This window comes from Misgurnus anguillicaudatus, chromosome 5 (genome assembly GCF_027580225.2).
Source record: "Misgurnus anguillicaudatus chromosome 5, ASM2758022v2, whole genome shotgun sequence".
NCBI classification, from domain to species: domain Eukaryota; kingdom Metazoa; phylum Chordata; class Actinopteri; order Cypriniformes; family Cobitidae; genus Misgurnus; species Misgurnus anguillicaudatus.
In genome coordinates, this window is record NC_073341.2 from 39,338,800 (window position 1) to 39,359,474 (window position 20,675).

Genomic DNA, 20,675 nt, shown 5'->3' on the forward strand with positions numbered 1-20,675 from the left:
CAAATTCTTAGAAAATCTCAAGTACATTTATGGAGTAGCTCTGATCCTAACAACTATAAATCTTATTGACCCTAAAACCACTACACATTACTTATGTTTTCTGCGAAATGCCAAATGTGTGTGAATGTTCAACCTGTAAGGATTCGAGGAAAAACAATATCTATACAAGGAGTGAATACTGGTCATTGGGGATTATGATTTGCTGTTCTAACATACGTTTGGATTTTTCCTCACAAAATAGCGACATTCTTATCAAGTCATATTTTAACTACAGCCCAGTGGGTGATAAAAACATTGCAGTTTGTTTTATGTATTTACTGGAATTGATTTATGTAACATGTTAATGTCCAGATACATGTATTTATGTTATGGATTCATCATATAATCGTGGATTATCTTGGGTTGCTGCAATGTTTAACCTATTGTTGGGTCAAATATAAACATTTATTGGGTTAATTTAACACAATGGCTGACTTTGTCTCTTTTTGACCCATGCAGCACTGGGTTGAAAATAACCCAGAATTTTTTAGATTGCACAATGATAAAAATGATAATGAATTCTTCTTAAACAGATACAATCTGATTCTGTGCAGCAGTGTACTCTAAGTCAGTTACAAATAAAATACAATTAATAACCGTATGTCAACTGTGAACATGAACCTTAGCAATAAAGAAATGAAATAAATATCGCTTGGTCATAAATATAATTTACAGGTTTCTGTTGGCTCATGTGAAATATAAGCCATACGATTTACAGCACCATAGCAGAGATCTCTGATATCCCATCATGTAAGCAAAGTTAACAGTGATTACAAGAAGTTTGCTTTCATTAATTTAATTTAATTTAATTTAATTTAATTTAATTTAATTTAATTTAATTTAATTTAATTTAATTTAATTTAATTTAATTTAATTTAATTTAATTTAATTTTATTTTATTTTATTTTATTTTATTTTATTTTTTTATGGCTATGGTTTCATTGATTTCATATTTTAATAGACACGTCTAGTCTAATACATTTTCACTGACAGGCCACATTTTTCATTAACTTAGCCTAGATGTCTGGGCTGTTTTTGAGCAGCTATTGGACACTTTTTGAATGCAAAATTGCTTGCTTGGGGATAAATAGATAGATACATAAATAGATAGCTAGATTAAGTACACTCAGTGTTGGAGAAAGTTACTTTTAAAAGTAATGCATTACAATATTAAGTTACTCCCCAAAAAAGTAACTAATTGCTTTACTTTGCGTTACTTTTTCTTGGCTGAGGCTTGATCTCTTTCAGGCATTGCGGGTGTTTTTCATGACAGAAAATTGCATGTTTCATCACATAAATGTCGAGCTCTGGCCTGCCATCTTAGTTTCTGACTCAAACTATTCCCACACAGGCGTGTACGCATAGAGTGCATAATGTGACTACGTTTAGTTTAATTCAGTACATAATTTTTTAAATCTAATTAATTAAACTAAACTTTTACTTTTATTATTACCTAATGCACATTACTTGTAATGCATTACCCCTAACACTGGGTACACTGACAGAAAAAATGGTCAGAAAATAGCTAATATGTACCATTTAGGTTTAGATATGTATACATTTGGTAACAATATGTACCTCTGTTAGTGCAAATGACGACTTTTTGAAAGGATATCACCCCACTGACAGCTAGGGACCATTTTGTGAAAAAAATTTTAATGGTGTAGAAATTGCGAGTGGGGGACAGTTGGAAGGTTTGAAGTCAAGATAGTTGAGATGCACTGTTCTCTTTTGATCTCTTGTGGGCCGATTATTCTTTAACATACTGTATCTATACGCAAATTAGTCCATATGTGAAAGGTGGAAAAAAATGAGAAAAACATACATCATAGTAAGAAAAATACCTTCAAACTATATCCAACAAGAAACAGATATGACACACTGAGGTATGTATGCACAACTCAATATTCCTATAACTCACTTGGCAAACATTGCATAAGCCATGCAAAGGTCATGGGTTCGATCTCAGGGTGCACACATGATAAAATATATATATATATTTTTGCATGTGGTGCTATGTTTCTTGTGCCCACGTGTTTTATTGTCACAATAAAACATGTGGGCACAAGAAACATAGCACCACATGCAAAAAATTAACAACCATCACCATTTCTATCTCTTACTGTACTGTCTCCAGAATTAAAAATCACTATACAAAATAAACACTTATTGCATTTAATGCACCCTGTGAAAGCTGTCACTGGGGCGGTACCATTTCACAAAGTACAACTTTGCACCTAAAAAGTTTATATTAGCAGCTCAAAGGTACATACCGGCACCTATGGGGTACATTTTATGACCATTTGTTGTAATAGTGTATTTAAATGTTATCTCGGATCAGTCAGCGTACAATAGCCATACAGTATCAATATATTTTTTCGTTTTCCCTGCTGACTGTGCTGTTTCGTTGGTGCGCAGAACAAAGCCTGACACGTAAATGCACAGAGAAAAGTTTCCTCTATAGCAAAAACATATGGCCTGCACATTGGGAATCTCATCAAGTCTTTGTTGAAGGCGAAGAGTGTGACTCCAAGCGCAGGGGAGAGCACTGCTACCACTGCATTTTCACGTTTCTATCAGTCTAAGTTTAGTTTAGAATAGACCTTGTGACTTTACAAGCAGCTGCCCTGCAAAGGTTATGTCTCTTTTTTATAGCGCCCACTGAAACAGCAGCTGTGTCGAGTCCCCACACACACTAACACTCAAACTGTACGTTTGTTAGACATTTTTCAGGGCTGATATACTATCCTAATAATAGCATTTAAATATACAATAAAGAATAATGTAGATACACAAATATAATATATAAGGCTTGGTTAAAGCACCTTCTTGAAACTATAAGGATGAGAAAAATCCCCTTGTAATGTTAGTATGTGCATACAGTATATTCAGTTGCTTATAAATGATACCTGCCATATGATATGCTGAACATCCATTGAGGACTCTAAGAATCACCTCATGACTAACTCTCACAGCGTGTTTGTGAAGTGAGGTCATACACTTTGCATCACATGTCACAAAAGTTGTTGACCCGTCAGTCAATGAGAATAGCGCCAGCTGACCAGAATACAATTCAGATCCAAATAAATCACACATTATCAGAACCCCAAAAGAATGAAATTGCCTATATTTAAAACTGGACAAATAATTTGCCAATTTCAGAGCAATGCAAAGGTTACTGGCAGTAAACGGTGATATTTTATATGAGCAAACAGGTGTGGGTACAAGTTTAGGTCACAAGTTTAGTATGCTACAGATAAGAGCTGGCATGTAATCAATACTGCTATTCACAAACGTACGGCCACACCCTGAACACTACAGAGGATCACTTATTTTTCAGCAAAGATGTTGTTTACATACACACTTTCACTTGCTTCTCTTATTTGTTTTTCACTTTTTGACCTTTTGCAGGGTTTACTGAAATCACATTTTTGTCCGTCTAAAGTAAACAGCCGTTCTGATAAGACTGTCATAAGACTAGTTTCTGTTGTGAGACTGAGATTTGTCATAACATTGATGGCCTAATAAACGCATTTATTATATAAATAGACGTGTTTACAATAATATAACATCATATTTATCCATTGAACAAATTCTGTTTTATTTCAAGAGTTTTAAGATGTTCATCTCCAGTCTGTTTATTATGGATTTAGGAAAAGTCACATATGTTGCTACTACTAAACACCATAAAATATTTGTAGTGTTTTTAAAGGAGTTGAGTTTTCACTAACTGGGTTAACTTAAAACACACGCTGCATTGATTGCATAGGAAAAAATGTTGCATGCATGGTGCACGCTGTAGGAGCTTTACAGTATATGGTCACATGATGATTTTCCCATATGTACTGTATATATGTGTGTGTATTTGTAATAAGAGAGATGGTGATTGCAATGACAACTGGCCATGCCAAGGAGGGATTACATCCAGCAGATGCAGAAAGGATTTGGATAACATGACATTCTTTAATAGAGTTCCTCTATTATTTCTTATAAAACTACTGTAAACGTGCAATAACTGTTAAATGCATGCTTTTTTCCACAGGAATGAAAAATCCAGAGACATTGAAAAGCAAATTAACATGTTAGTGTTTGTGTATATAGCTATGAATAATATCTCAAATGTGTATTTCATGAAATTAGTGATTTATAGGAAAACACCACTCCAATTTTCTAGAAAAAATAAAAGTCAAGTTGATGTAAAACATTAATGGTCATTATCAAATCTAAATATATTTAATAATTCACCCCAGAATGAATAAGAAATAGACAGTTCTTGATAAAGTTTTAAACAGAACTAAATCAATAAACTGAGGGTCTTTTTCTTGAGCATTCATAGGTGTAATATAGCACAAAAAGTGCTGTTTAGCACCAATTTTAGTGTATAGTGATTGCAGAACATGAACATCTTGTTCAGCATCTCTGGCCACGTCGTACAACATTGAAGATAAAATTTATGGCAGAACTTTGTGTGAACATAACATTCAGTTCTCGGCTAAACTTCCTTAACGCTTTCGAGGAGTATAGGACATTATAAAGTATCACTCATTCAATTAAAGACTCAAGTGAATGTGACATGATAGGTACAGACTGTATCGTCATCAGATTTCTGCTCTTATGAAAATCACCCAGGTTATAGTGATACATGCACTCTTAAAAATAAAGCTGCTACTGTACATGATGCCAGAGCAGAACTATCATTGGTTGTCTCGTTAACCCATAAAAAACTTTAAAGTTGCAATGAAATTGAAATTGTATTTTTGGTATTTTTTACAAATGACTTATCTGTGAGCTTTATTATTTAAAAAAAATCAGGTGCACTCATAATCTTTAATTAAAAACTCAAATCTCCTCCCCTCCTCGAAATGATCACAGTATGGTGTGTCAGGTGGGTGGGGTCTGGGAAAAAACAGCAAATATCAACATGACCCAACCTTAAACGATCCAATGAGTTCTCAATGGATGAATTCAAGTCCAGCCCTACTTTTTTAAATTTCCATTTCACTGAGATATACGTGACCACAGGGAAAACAAGACATGCAAAAGATTTGTATTTACAGTCACTTGAAGCATTTCTCAAATCAGAAATTATTATTATTTTTTGAAACATTTTTAACCTCCGCATCATCAGGTCGGTTGTGCGCAGCATGGGAGCAAATTCTCGTTGTTTTGTAAAATTGCAAATGAATTTATACAATCATGGCACCCATCAATTGTTTGCTGCTTCCTACATTTTCAATTGCTTATGTCATTTTCATCAAAACACAATGTACTGGTTTGTGTTGAATAGTATTACACCTCAAAACATTTAGGAATTAGTTCATCATACAAGACATGTCATGCTAAATTGTTTACCTTTGTGTCATAATCTGTTACTGTAAGCGAGCTTTCCTTGTTGCAACATGATTGTCTTTTGTGCACTTGATTGATAAATTGCTGTTAAGTGAATCATTCAATTTTGAGTTACAGGAAATGTAACATTACTCGTGTACAGTGAACCTTTATGATTTTGTGATTATAATTTGTATATTAACATTTTCTACTGTCTTGTTTATAAATAATGACACAAAGATTTGCCATTATGATTAGATTGACATGTTCACTGACATAAAAAAATACTTTTGTGAAATGAAATGAGGATTTTGTACAAGTTACAGGCTTTTGCAGGACATTCACGATGTTGTGCAGTTTTATGAATTGTTAAAAGAGACTGAGAGAAACATGTAAAAAGGAAAGGGCTCTTTAAAAACCCAAAAATGATTTTTACAGTGTTAAAGATTTTTTTTCGAATAATTTGTACAATTTGCAAAATAATGTGCATTTCTCTGAACAATTCATACAAATTCACAAAATCATGGATGTCCTGCAAATGTAACTTCATCTCTCAGGGGTAAATTTTTATGTCAGTGAACATGTCAGTCCCATCAAAGTAGCAAGTCACATGAAGTTCATGAACATGAAGTCAAAATTTTAAGCCATGTTGTCAATATAACAAGAGTTATAAAAAAACATAAAACATATGACATTCTGCATGTCACGACTTATACGATGAACTAATTCCTAAATGTTTTGAGGTGTAAGACTATTCAACACAAACCACAACCAGTATAATGTGTTTTGATGAAAATGACATAAGCAATTGAAAATGTAGCAGCAGAAAATTGTACATAATCATCTGCATTATTGTACCAATTTGTCCAAAACAATAAGAATTTGTTTTATGTTGTGCACAACTGACTTGTTGATGTGGAGGTTGAACGAAATGTTTTAAAAAATGATCTGAGAAATGCTCCAAAGTGACTGAGAAAACCTTTAAAACATAAAAGCTTTAAAAAAAATACATATATGCAGGCTTGCTAAATAATAATACTTTGCTACTTACCAGTTTAAAAAAAAATTATTGCACATAATAAATTGCATATTTAAAAAAATATTATTATAAAATACTAAATAAATAATATTATATCGACCTTCAAATCTAAAAATGTTTTTTTTTCTGTGCAAGACTTCCCTCTAGTGGTGATTATTCATTACAACATCTTAAACATTACAGTCAAAGAAAAACATCTGTAGTAATTTTTTTACTGCATGTTTATCCCATTACATCGGATGCCAGTAGCTGTTAAAGTGATTCATATCTTAAACTATGAAAATCATTCATCACATCAATCTGTAACATTATGCTTATCTAATAAATCTTTTCTAATGCTGTGGCATAACCCAGTTATTTAAAAAAAAAAAAAAGTAAAACCCTTGCTTGATGTCACAGCATATATGAGTAACAAAAACACACTATTCATCCGACTACCAGAAAAAAATCACTATTTGAAACAATGCACTTTGATATATAGCAGATGTAAAGGGCCGCAGGTTAACAGCACATACTGTGCATGAGAAAGTCTGGTCTTTATGAGTACAGTATGTGTGCAGTGTTTATGTAGCAGTAGGGTGTAATACTCATTTGCCCGTACAAGGAAGGCTGAGAGATTTCTGGATGACTGCCACACTACTGAAAACAGATGACAATAATGTAAACAGAGACTGTAACTTCTGGCATCAGACAATCTGAAGGTATTTTCAAACAGTAGCTTCACTGAAATAATGAAGATACAGATTGAATGTGCTTGTTTGTGTAAGAATAGAGGAGATAGCTGTATATCTGTTTTTATCATGATTAAAGCTTTACATTTAAGTATTTAAGTCAGTGTTAGTAGCTTGACCACCTCTTTCTCTCTATATTCTTATCGTTTTTTTTAATCTCCCTCATCACCCTGCTCTTTCTCTCTTTTATGTGCATGTTTGCTTGTCCTTGTTCCTCTACTCTTTCAGAAGTCATTACTCCTCTCTGAAGCATGTGGGCGTCCAAGGCCATCCGTGTAAAATGAATGTGATGTGAGCAGAGAGACTATTGGGAGTTTGCTGATGTGAACATCAGCAGCAGAAGATTTTCAGCTCTTCACAGGCAGGTAATTGTTATAATCAGGTGAGTTTCTTTTTTGATGGACAGATTTGAATGATAACAGATTCATAGGTAACTGCATGTGAAAAGAAAGTGGGATACATATTGACAGAAAATGTCATGTCAGGGCAATGAAGTCTTTTCATTTTCATTGCAATCCAACATCAAGCAGCGTTGATAGATTTGGAAAGAGAAAAGAAATATACCTTCTTGTTAACCATTCAGCTAAAGGAAACAGATTTTGGATATTTGCATTTCAAAACATATTCATAAGTGCTTGGAGTAAAAAGGCAAATGTGTTTTTCAGGCTTAAAAATGAATGTGTTGATGATTTTAGTTGTGTGTTTTCAGCTCATATATGTGTGTGTGTTTGTGTGTGTGTGCAGCTTTCACTTACCCTGCGTCAGAATGCCTCTATTGAAAGACCCTCGGAGAAAATCAGATGACATCAATGCTGTTTATGAGCTCAAAGAGAAACTGGGAGAGTCAGTATTGCATTCACACCTGAACACAACATGAATGCAAAGATTATAACAACATTTATGTTAACAAACAAATTTAAGGGCTTGTGAACTGGAAAGAAAAATACAGTATAGTAGAAAACTCTGTGTTTTAATGCAATGTGGTTTAATACAAATATTTTAGCTAAATCTGTGAATGATGAACAATATAAATACATTATATCTTAGGGGCTCATTTTCGGAGGTTCGAGTAGCTCAGCACAGATGCACAAACAAGCTCGTAGCTGTCAAGTGCATCCGCAAGAGAGCGCTGAAAGGAAAAGAGTCCATGCTGGAGAATGAGATTGCTGTATTACGCAGGTCAGTCCTTTTATAAACTGATTTAGTTTTAATGATTGATTATTGATCAATCTTATCAATGTTAGACAATCAAAATAGCATTATGTTTTATTTGTTTTACAGAATCAACCATGAAAATATCGTTTCTTTGGAGGAAACCTTTGAGACCCCTACAAAACTCTATCTGATAATGACACTGTGAGTGATCATCATTGAAAATATTTTATTATTATGCTGTAGTTTGTATATAGTGTGTAATAGCAATACTCTTTATATACAGTCAGTGCTTTATAAACAACCAGCAATATCAATAAAAAATTGTATTCTCAGCATTAAAGCCTTTAGAAAAGACATTATATTTATCACAGTGCTATTTTGCTATACTTACCAGTTCATAAAAGTGTATATACTAAATTACAAACATATCACTATAAAATACTAAATGATAAATAATCCAAATATTTTCTAAATTGCTTTGGCACATTTTAAACAGTCTAAACAGTCTCTGTTTGCTTAAACTTTATTGCATGTCTGCAAAATGTAGACACTCACCCAAAACATTTCATTCATGCTTCAAAATCTAGTTTTTGTGTCAGTGAAAATATTTTGGCCACCAAAATATAAACTACACTGGTCAAAATGTTTAGTTGTGTTTTCACCATGACAGTCAACCTTGGAAATTAAGGGTTTATATAAATCTAATATTTGTTGAGAAGAGTCAATACTGTACATATAAAATGAATTTGAACATTTATTTTATTTATACAGTCCATTTCAGGAAACTGAAAATCAATAAGTAATTCAAATCTGATGTCAAGAAGAAACTAATTGTTGGAGATCTGAACATATGGTTTTGAAAAAAAATCTCATTTTACAACTGAGCCAAAGCGATTGAGAAAAAATTAAATATATATTTTCTGTAGTAGTGTTTGGCTATTAGGAAATAAAAGTTAGTAAAGACTTCCCTCTAGTGGTGATTTTTCATTACAGCACAGATAGACAGCCTAATATGAGATGATGTTTTGCATTATAACTTATTGCCATATACGTATATATATATATATACGTATATATATATATATATATATGTATATATATATATATATATATATGTATATATATATATATATATGTGTATATATATATATATATATATATATATATATATATATATATATATATATATATATATATATATATATATATATATATATATATATATATATACGTATATATATATATATATATATATATATATATATACACATATATATATATATATATATACATATATATATATATATATATACATATATATATATATATATATATATACGTATATATATATATGTATATACGTATATATATATATATACGTATATATATATATATATATATATATATATATATATATATATATATATATATATATATATATATATATATATATATATATATATATATACGTATATATATATATATACGTATATATATATATATATATATATATATACGTATATATATATATATATATATACGTATATATATATATATATATATATATATACGTATATATATATATATATATATATATATATATACGTATATATATATATATATATATATATATATATATGTATATATATATATATATATATATATATATATGTATATATATATATATATATATATATATATATATATATATATATATATATATATATATATATATATATATATATATATATATATATATATATATATATATAGTGTATTTCAATGGTCCCTTTCAGTTTTACATTTTTTACTTTTTTAAGTATGGGTTTAAGTAAAACAATAACTTTTGGTTTCATTCGGTCAACTACCGACAACATTTCTGCCAAATTCTTTAAAATTATGTTTTTATTTGCATTTATTTACTGAAAATTTAAGTAGGGGAAAAAAAGCAGTGTTTTTCGATCTTAATAATTGCAAATTGCAAATTATTTTTAGTTTTATATTTTGAGTCACATCTTTCATGGGTCTTTTCACGCTCTCAGTCTTTTACATTTGCTGTTGAGTGACTTTATGTCAGTCCTGATGTTTGCTTTTGTTGAAATTCAAGAGACACCAGAAATTATGATTAATGAGGATTAAAGTCTAAACTCTAAAAGGGGCAGTTTCTCTTTCCCAGACAGGGTTTAGATTAATCCAGGACTAGGCCTTAGTTATTTTACGACATTTAAGAAGTTTATACAAACAAACCTTACAAAAAATTATACTGGTGTGCATCTTGAGACCAAACAATGGCACCGATATATATTAAAATATGTCAGGACAAGGTGTTTTGAAATTAAAGTAGCTCAAATATTTTAATCTGGGACTAGGATAAGCCCTGTCTGGGAAACCGCCCCTTAATGTTGTATGCGGCGATAGATAGATATACCGCAAAGATGACTTTCTTATTTAGTATTTTCGTTTGGTTTTCAGTACAAATATCTAAGAATTCTTATCAAGATGCATTTTCTTGATGAGCAAAATGACCTAAGAAAATAAATCAATTTTTTAGACAAAAATTATACAATTTAAGTGAATTTGTGCTTAAAACAAGCAAACAAATGTGCCAATGGGGTTAGAAAATTACTATTGAATTACACTGCAAAAATTATTTTTTTAAGAAAAATAATTCTTAGTATTTTTGTCTTGCTTTCAGTAAAAATATCTAAAATTCTTAAATTAAGATGCTTTTAAGCAAAAGTTTCTTGATTTTTTTTTTATTTAGTGTTGGAATTTTTTTTGCTTGTTTTATGCACAAAATCGCTTAAATTTGATATTTTTGGTCTAGTTATTTTCTTGAGTCGTTTTGCTCATCAAGAAAAAGCATCTTAATTTAAAAAATTTAGGGGTTTAAGCAAAAAACTAAACTTATTTGAAGATTTTTTTTCTTACCCCTTTGGCAGATTTGTTTGCTTGTTTTAAACACAAATTCAACTTAATTTCATTATTTTTGTCTAAAAACCAGATTTATTTTCTTAGGTCATGTTGTTTATCAAGAAAATGCATCTTGATTTAATTTTTTTAGATGTTTTTACTTAAACCAAGACAAAAATACTAGGTAAGAAAGTAATTTTTGTGTGTATAAGATTGTATTTCTCTTTTAGTTTGACAGGTGGAGAGCTATTGGACAGGATTCTGGAGAGAGGCAGTTACACAGAGAAAGACACCAGTCGGGTCATATTTCAGGTGCTAAACGCAGTGAAGTATCTCCACCAGCTGGGCATCGTGCATCGGGATCTAAAGGTATACCACAAAAATATTATGACTTTAATCTGTGTTTAACATTTACATTTAAAGAGCTCTTGAGCCAAACACTTTTGGGCGTATGTTCTGCGTCCTTGGGTAGATTTTGAAAAAAACATTGACTAAAAACTGCATGTGGGTGGCATGTGGCCATCAAAATCATAGTGAATTTTCTCTCCATCAGCCAGAAAACTTGTTGTATGAGACTCCATTAGAAGACTCCAAAATTGTCATCAGTGACTTTGGTTTGTCTAAAATGGAAGATCAAGGAGCTCTATCCACTGCCTGTGGGACACCTGCATATGTCGGTAAGAAGAGGAAAATCTGATGATCACTACTAACAATATCAAGCATTTCAGATCTCAACTCAATTTTTTTCCGTCACAAGGGTGTAGGCAGGAAATCAAAAGCATGATATTAATTCATTCATATATTATAAATAAACATGCTGAGTTTTTGTTAAAGGGATAGTTCACCCAAAAATGAAAATTCTGAAATAATTAACCCTCTCTCTCAAACCTGTATAAATGTATTTGTTTGTTGTAAAAAATTGTTATTCCGCCTGTCCGTCCATCCATCCATCCATCCATCCATTCATTCATTGATTCATCCGTCCATCCTTCCATACATATATTTATCCATCCATCCATCCATCCATCCGTATATTCATTCATTCATTCATCCATCCATCCATATATTCATCCATCCATCCATCCATCCATCCATACATACATACATACATACATTCATTCATGCATCCATCCATCCATATATTCATCCATACATCCACATATTCATCCATCATTATATTCATTCATTCATTCATTCATTCATCCATCCACATATTCATCCATCCACACATTCATCCATCCACATATTCATCCATCCACACATTCATCCATCCATCCATTCATTCATTAATTCATTCATCCATATATTCATTCATTCATCCATCCATCCATCCATATATTCATCCATGCATCCATCCATCCATCCATCCATCCATATATTCATCCATGCATCCATGCATCCATTCATCCATCCATCCGTATATTCATCCATCCATCCATATATTCATTCATTCATCCATCCGTATATTCATTCATTCATTCCTTCATCCATCCATCCATCCATATATTCATCCATTCATCCATATATTCATCCATCCATCCATATATTGATTCATTCATCCATCCATCCATATATTCATCCATATATTCATCCATCTATCCATCAGTATATTCATTCATTCATCCATCCACATATCCATCCATTCATCCATATATTCATTCATTCATCCATCCATCCATCCATCCATCCGTATATTCATTCATTCATTCATCCATCCATCCATATATTCATTCATCCATCCACATATTCATCCATCCATCCATCCATCCATCCATATATTCATTAATTCATCCCTCCATCCATCCATCCATCCATCCATCCATCCGTATATTCATTCATTCATTCATCCATCCACATATTCATCCATCCATCCATCCATATATTCATTCATTCATCCATCCATCCATCCACATATTCATCCATCCATCCGTATATTCATTCATTCATCCATCCATCCATCCATATATTCATTCATTCATCCATCCATCCATCTATCCATATATTCATCCATCCATCCATCCATATATTCATCCATCCATCCATCCATATATTCATCCATCCATCCATCCATCCATCCATCCATCCATCCATCCATCCATACATATATTCATTCATGCATCCATCCATCCATCCATATATTTATCCATACATCCACATATTCATCCATCCGTATATTCATTCATTCATTCATTCATTCATTCATCCATCCACATATCCATCCATCCATCCGTATATTCATTCATTCATTCATTCATCCATATATTCATCCATCCATCCATATATTGATTCATTCATCCATCCATATATTCATCCATCCATCCATCCATCCGTATATTCATTCATTCATCCATCCACATATCCTTCCATCCATCCATATATTCATTCATTCATTCATTCATTCATCCATCCATCCATCCGTATATTCATTCATTCATTCATTCATCCATCCATCCATAGATTCATTCATCCATCCACATATTCATCCATCCATCCATCCATCCATCCATCCATCCATATATTCATTAATTCATCCATCCATCCATCCATCCATCCGTATATTCATTCATTCATTCATCCATCCACATATTCATCCATCCATCCATCCATCCATCCATATATTCATTCATTCATCCATCCATCCATCCATATATTCATTCATTCATCCATCCATCCATATATTCATTCATCCATCCACATATTCATCCATCCATCCACATATTCATCCATCCATCCATCCATATATTCATTCATTCATTCATCCATCCATCCGTATATTCATTCATTCATTCATCCATCCACATATTCATCCATCCATCCATCCATCCATATATTCATTCATTCATCCATCCATCCATATATTCATTCATCCATCCACATATTCATCCATCCATCCATCCATCCATCCATATATTCATTCATTCATTCATCCATCCATCCGTATATTCATTCATTCATTCATCCATCCACATATTCATCCATCCATCCATCCATCCATATATTCATTCATTCATCCATCCATCCATCCATCCATCCATCCATCCATCCATCCATATATTCATTCATTCATCCATCCATCCATATATTCATTCATTCATCCATCCATCCATCCATATATTCATTCATTCATCCATCCATCTATCCATATATTCATTCATCCATCCACCCATTCATCCATTCATCATCCATCTATTCATTCATCCATCCATCCATTCACCATCCATCCATTCACCATCCATCCATCCATCCAACAACCCAGCATCGGGCCAATATTTTAACCCAGCCATTTTTAAGTGAACACCTAAACCCTAAACAGTGCAAAAAAAAAACCCAGAAGAATCCTCAAAGCATTTGTTGTAGCACTGATTTTGATGTTCACTGTGTGTTTACAGCTCCTGAACTTCTCCAGCAGAAGACATACAGTAAAGAGGTGGACCTGTGGGCCATCGGGGTGATAACATTCATACTGTGAGTATAATTCAGAATAGACCTTGTTGTTTTATATCCACTGTCTATTAGCGGTGTGATGTGTCTTACAGGTTGTGTGGTTATCCTCCGTTCTACGATGATAATGACACACAACTCTACAAGCTGATCATAAAGGCTGAATACGACTTTGATTCACCATATTGGGATGACATTTCAGATTCAGGTATGACAACAACAATATCTGATCTCATATGAAGTAGCAGAATAACATCTTATTCAAAACAGCAAGAATATTGTGGAATACATTTTTGGAAGTAATTAACATAATGCATGTTTAAAATGAACAACACATGACTGGGACTTATACATACACACATACATCTCACTTGTTTTATTTTTTGCTTTTATATACTTTAAGAATGAATGCATTTTCTTTCCTTTTAACCCTCCCCATGCACCTGATCCCTGGACTGGAAGGGAAATGCACAAATATTGACATCCATATACCCTTCTGAAGCATTTACTTTATACTTATAAATAATCTCAACATGGATATGTTGCTTAAAATGCTGAGATGGAGCAACAAGGTGCACAGATGCTTTCAGGAGTGGTTTTGAAAACTTCATCCATTGAATTAAAACGCAGTGCTTTATAATGCAGTCCTAAACATGGCACATACCGAGCATTAAGTGGTATTGATCTCATTGTGTTCTCTGCTTTCCTTTCCCCGCTAATGCTTCAGCAAAAGACTTCATACTTCACTTACTGCAGAAAGATCCAGTGAAGAGGTTCGATAGTGACCAGGCCTTGCAGCATCCTTGGTAAGTCCATAAATAGCAGCGGGGAGGCGGCCGCAAAACCGAAGGGTTAATCTACGATGAAAAGAGAGGATGACCTTAATAAACAGATGAAGAGCAGGACCACATCTGTGCAGCTGCGTAGGAGGACATGCACGGACAGGAACAGGATTATTATGAAATGCAGGATAAACAGATGTCTGTTTACCTGCAAAACAGTTTGATAAGGATGTGGGTTTAAAATAATCATAACAATTATGGGGCGGTTTCCCGGACAGGGATTAGACTAGTCCTAGACTTAAACACTTTTAAAAGCTGTCCAAACTGAAAACAACTTGCTCTGACATATCTTAAAATACATCAGTGCCCCTTGTTTTACCTCAAAATGCACACAAGTAATGTTTTTAGTAAGGCATGTTTGTTAAAACTAGTTATATTTCCTAATTAAACTAAGGCCTAGTCTTGGATTAAGCTAATCCTGGTCCGGGAAACCACCCCTATATGTTTCATCACAGAAATTAATCAGAGAACAATTGCGGATAAAATGCAAATAACCGATGCATTGCTTTTTCTGTGGTACTCTTGAAAACATATGATCATTTAGGAATTTCTTTTTTATAGCTCAAGAGACTTCACAGAGCTCTCAGGTATTTTATTTGTCTCTTAAGACATAATAGACACAAATGATGAAACTGACATACAGAAGAATATAAAGCTATTGAATGAATGTGAACAGGATATATAAGATAATTCAAGGTCTTTGAGGAGCTGTATGAGAAAGATTACATTTCATATTTAAATCTCTTTTAATGTCTTGGCTCAAAATCGAAAATATGCTGTGTTATTTTCAATGTTAGGTCAAAAAGGGACAAACCCAACCTTTGGGGTAAATTAATCCAGAAAACATTTATATTTGGGTTAAAATAATCCATCATATGTTTTTGGTGTATACTGTATGTGCTCTTATTGTTAAAGGGGTCATTTTATGAGATTTTTTTAAAGATGTAAAATAAATATTTGTATAAGTGTCCCCAGAGTGCAAATGTAAAGTTTTAGCTCAAAATACTCCACAGATAATTAATTATCGCATGTTAAAATTGCCACTTTTTAGGCCTGAGCAAAAATGTGCGGTTTTTGGGTGTGTCCTTTTACAGGTTTTTTTTACAGACGCTAGGACATATTTCTCAATACTTAGGTGACTTTTGCAAAACTCTTCACACAGTTCTCATAACCGACTTTCAGCTTGGCAAAGCAGTTCATTTCACAAAAATGCACTACAACTACCAAAACACTTTATTCAGGTCTCAAATCAACTCATTCTTCCAGAACACTAGCAAAGGTTGACAGCCGACAAACGCACTTTGTCACCCACAAAACAATGACAACATGTAGCATTATACAATGTTTTCTTGTGTAAAACAAGGACACATCTCTGTTTATAATTCACTGCAATATGTTACTGGAATGAATCAGACATGATGCAGAATTCTTCAATATTTTATGTTGTTTATTTATTTTTACTTTTTTTGCATTGCGTAATTCCAAAATACAAGAATTTGTATACACCCCATCCACTGATACAGATAGATACAATAGTAATGCTAATCTACTCGGCTGTGGACAGCTGTGGCTGGTCCAATTGTCCAATAGTTTTTATCATTTAAATTTTAAGATTTAAAATATATATTTCATTAAAATATTACTATAGAAATGTAGCAAATTTCTGTCTTATTCAGTTTGGTATTATGTTATTGTTTTGAACACGTTTAACAGTTTTGAAAACAGTATGTAAGCATGTGCAAATTGGCATGTATGTATAAAGAGTTTTGGCAGTTGTTGTGTCTGAGTGAGAAAAGAATTCATGAAATTTTATAGATGTAGTCATTGAATGTATTTTGTGCCAAAGCTGATAATTGATCCTCAGTTTAGCCCACATAGATTTCTGTTGTGCTCACTGTGTGAAGAGTTTTGCGAAAGTGACCTAAGCATTGAGAAATGTGTCCTAGCGTCTGTATAAAAACTGCAAATGCAAATGAGTTGATGAAATGCAAACATTGATTGCAATGATGGTGGTTTGTTGCAATTGAAACTCAATTGTGCTGTCATTTATTTTCTTTCTCTCTTTCTCTCTGCACTAAATGTCAGTGCCGCGATTGGATGGTGCAGATTAAGGGGTGGTATTATTGTAGTTGGCCTTACTACCTACCTCACAAAACAGGCGAAATCTGAACAACCTAATTTTTCACATGCTTGCAGAGAATGGCTTACCTAAACAAAGTTACTGGGTTTTTCTTTTTTTACGTTTTCTAGGTTGATAGAAGCCCAATTATAGCATTTAAACATGTAAAAAGTCAGATTTTTTTTTACGCTATGACCCCTTTAAGATCATTTAGAAAAGGTAGCAACATTAAACATTTCATGTTTTGTGTTGGCAGGATATCAGGAGGTGCGGCTTTAGACAAGAACATCCATGGTTCGGTGTCAGCACAGATCCAGAAGAACTTTGCTAAGAGTCAATGGAGGGTAAGTCTGATGACAACAACATTGACTAGCAATATCAACTTTCAACAGGGGTAGCATAACAAAACATTTCAAACATCTTGTGTTGTTGAAACAAAACTGTATTATACAGTATCATATCAACAACACAAGATCATATCAACAATACAGTCTGTATATCCACAACATAAATGCTTTAGCACAATTCATGTTGGATATTCTACCAAAAATTGGTATAAAACAAGTAAATAAGCATGCATGGCTATACAGTACATGGTATAAGGAAAGTTTCATTTTAATAAGAATAAATGTATTTGTGTTCAATGCATTTTTCTGCCATTTTTCTGCATTCACTAAATGTTCAGTTTTCCTATTTTAAGCTTGTGTCATGGCAATAATTTTGCACACAGCCTATGAAGTTTTTAGTAATGCAGACCGGACTTTTATCTAGTAGGCTACTTGAAAATCACACTGTATAATACTCACATACAGTGTGTCAGCAAAAAAATAACTACATGACCGGTATCAATGACCTCTTAGGCTGATACAACACTTTGCATGCTTGGATAGAAATAGTTATGTAAATATGTAGATGCTTTGTTTGACTATATTGCTGGTTGTTGCTCTACTAGCCTGATCTCACAGGAATTCGTATATATATTACAAGTTGGGTAATATATTTTATAATTTACAGATTAGTACAGATTATCATAAAAAACAATAACAACCCTTACAAAAATTAACCATGTTTTTTTGGTGTATTAATTACTACAGTAACCATGGTTTAATTATGGCTTTTAAAAACCATGGTCATATTGTGGTATCAATGGTTTTACTACAATAACCATGTTTTTTTTTGCTTTAACTGTAGTAAAACCATGGTTAATTTTTGAAAGAGAAGACCCCAACCCTAACCCCAATGTCACATGAGCGAAAGCAAACCGTGGTCGCACAAATTAATACAAATTAGCCACCTCATAAAAAAGCAAACAAATTTCCATGAGATTGCGTTGACTCTGCCTGTAATTATGGATTGTATCTTCAAAAGGGAAAAACTGTAATGAATATTACGATCATGCTTCAAAACATTACATTAAGTCCTTTGCTCATATAAAGAGAAAGTTCACTGATTCAAAAAAGCTAATATTGCATCATTCATGTGTTTCAGAGAGCCTTTAATGCCACAATAATTGTGCGCCATTTAACCAAAAAAACCCACCCTGAGGATGATGAAGGAGATAAATCCACAGGTAAAAGTAAGAAAAGCTTATGTTTATGTGCTTGTATAAAAATATGCATGGCATTGTTAAAACCTATAAGCCTAAAACTTGCAAGATTAAATCAAATGGATTTTACATGATACATTATTTTTGCAATGCATGTTTTTCTTTGCCTGAGAAATATTTATAGTATATTTTTGTAAATGTTTGGTTTTCCCTTTTTATTTTTACAGGGGCCATCTGACCATCAAGTTGGGAGATCTCTCATCATTTCCTCATTATGATTCAAACCCATACAACTTGGTCCTTATTAGCACTACTCTTAAAAATAAAGGAAGTGAATTAGCCATTACAAAAACAAAAAAAATTAACGATTTGGGTAATCACCAATAAAAAATATAATTAAAGGGGTAGTTCACCCAAAAATGTCTTAGTCTAAACCTTTATGAGTTTCTTTATTCTGTTAAACACAAAGGAAAATATTTGGATAGATTATGGTTCCCAGTTGACAGCACCCATTGACTTCCATAGTAGGAAAAACGAATACTATGGGAGTCAATGCTGTCAACTGCATGCTTACCATCATTTATCAAAATATCTTCTTTTGTGTTCAAAAGAAGTTAAAACCAACATGATGGTGAAACAAAATGTAAATTTTTGGGTGAACTATCTTTTTAAGCATGGCATGTTTGTGGAACATAATGAAATGTAAATTCTCACAAGACAGGATTTATATAAAACATACGTGAGCTTTAAATGAAATGTTGTCTGTAAGCTGCTGCTGTTTCTCTGGACTGAGCTGTCGCTATAGAAATCTCGCTCCATCACAGCTCCCCATGTGCTTGTATTTGACACATAACTGCATGCTGCTATTTGACAGAAAAGAATATTTAGCCATGTAGTGTCAAGTGCTGTCACCGTGGGTTTATCAGTGCCTCTACAGGGACAAATATCATACAGCATGAGAAAACGTATAAATACAGTAAATAAGTAGTCGCTGTTTCTTGTATCTCTGGATTTCACTGTGGAATAGTCATTTATTGTCATATGTACGAGTATCGTGTACAACGCACAATAAAAACCTTTCTTATAGATGATTCTCTGTGGACTATGGATAATAACACCAACTTTGCTGCTCAAAACAATATATGTACAAAAATAACAATGAATGACAAAACAATATTCTGTCTTAAATATGGACATCAGAAAGGAGCCAGACTTGAATGGGAGTTTGTAAAAACAATACAATAGTTATCCAATAGCTGAACCTGCCTATGTGAGGCACAGCAAGTTATTACATTTTGATGAAAGACAACCAAAATAAACATTTGATATATTTAGAATAATGTGTTGGGAAAATGAACAGGGTCTTTTCTGAGATCACATCGACTCTAAGCAAACATACAAAAATAGGCTACACCATGAATTTAGAACAACAGAGTACATTCAGACCTGACTTTAATAACAGGCCAATAAGACAGACACGCCGCCCCTTTCATTTATGGAAAGAGCCCTACATACATACTGT

General features: G+C 32.8%; 1 protein-coding gene across 3 annotated transcripts; it reads left to right on the forward strand.

Annotated features, from left to right (window-relative positions):
- The first annotated feature begins 6,851 nt into the window (after positions 1 to 6,851).
- Positions 6,852 to 20,239, forward strand: pnck (pregnancy up-regulated nonubiquitous CaM kinase). 3 transcript variants are annotated; one of them, XM_055168936.2, is made up of 13 exons: positions 6,852 to 7,107; positions 7,366 to 7,502; positions 7,882 to 7,980; positions 8,185 to 8,316; positions 8,419 to 8,493; positions 11,436 to 11,574; positions 11,759 to 11,882; positions 14,595 to 14,670; positions 14,742 to 14,854; positions 15,374 to 15,452; positions 17,864 to 17,951; positions 19,096 to 19,177; positions 19,381 to 20,239. In XM_055168936.2, the coding sequence occupies exons 3-13, from the start codon at positions 7,904 to 7,906 to the stop codon at positions 19,389 to 19,391; spliced, it is 996 nt and encodes a 331-aa protein (XP_055024911.2). In that variant the 5' UTR covers positions 6,852 to 7,107; positions 7,366 to 7,502; positions 7,882 to 7,903; the 3' UTR covers positions 19,392 to 20,239. The 3 variants fall into 3 exon arrangements, with proteins under 3 accessions (XP_055024911.2, XP_055024910.2, XP_073724264.1); XM_055168935.2 differs by lacking the exon at positions 6,852 to 7,107 and having other exon boundaries at positions 7,160 to 7,519; XM_073868163.1 differs by lacking the exon at positions 6,852 to 7,107 and having other exon boundaries at positions 7,160 to 7,502.
- The last annotated feature ends 436 nt before the right edge of the window (positions 20,240 to 20,675 follow it).

Excerpts from the sequence above, each read along its gene's own strand:
- pnck (XM_055168936.2), top strand. The coding sequence starts at position 7,904 with ATGCCTCTATTGAAAGACCCTCGGAGAAAATCAGATGACATCAATGCT. Across the intron at positions 14,671-14,741 it reads GGGGTGATAACATTCATACT|GTTGTGTGGTTATCCTCCGT; the intron begins GTGAGTATAATT and ends TGTGTCTTACAG. Across the intron at positions 15,453-17,863 it reads CAGGCCTTGCAGCATCCTTG|GATATCAGGAGGTGCGGCTT; the intron begins GTAAGTCCATAA and ends TTGTGTTGGCAG.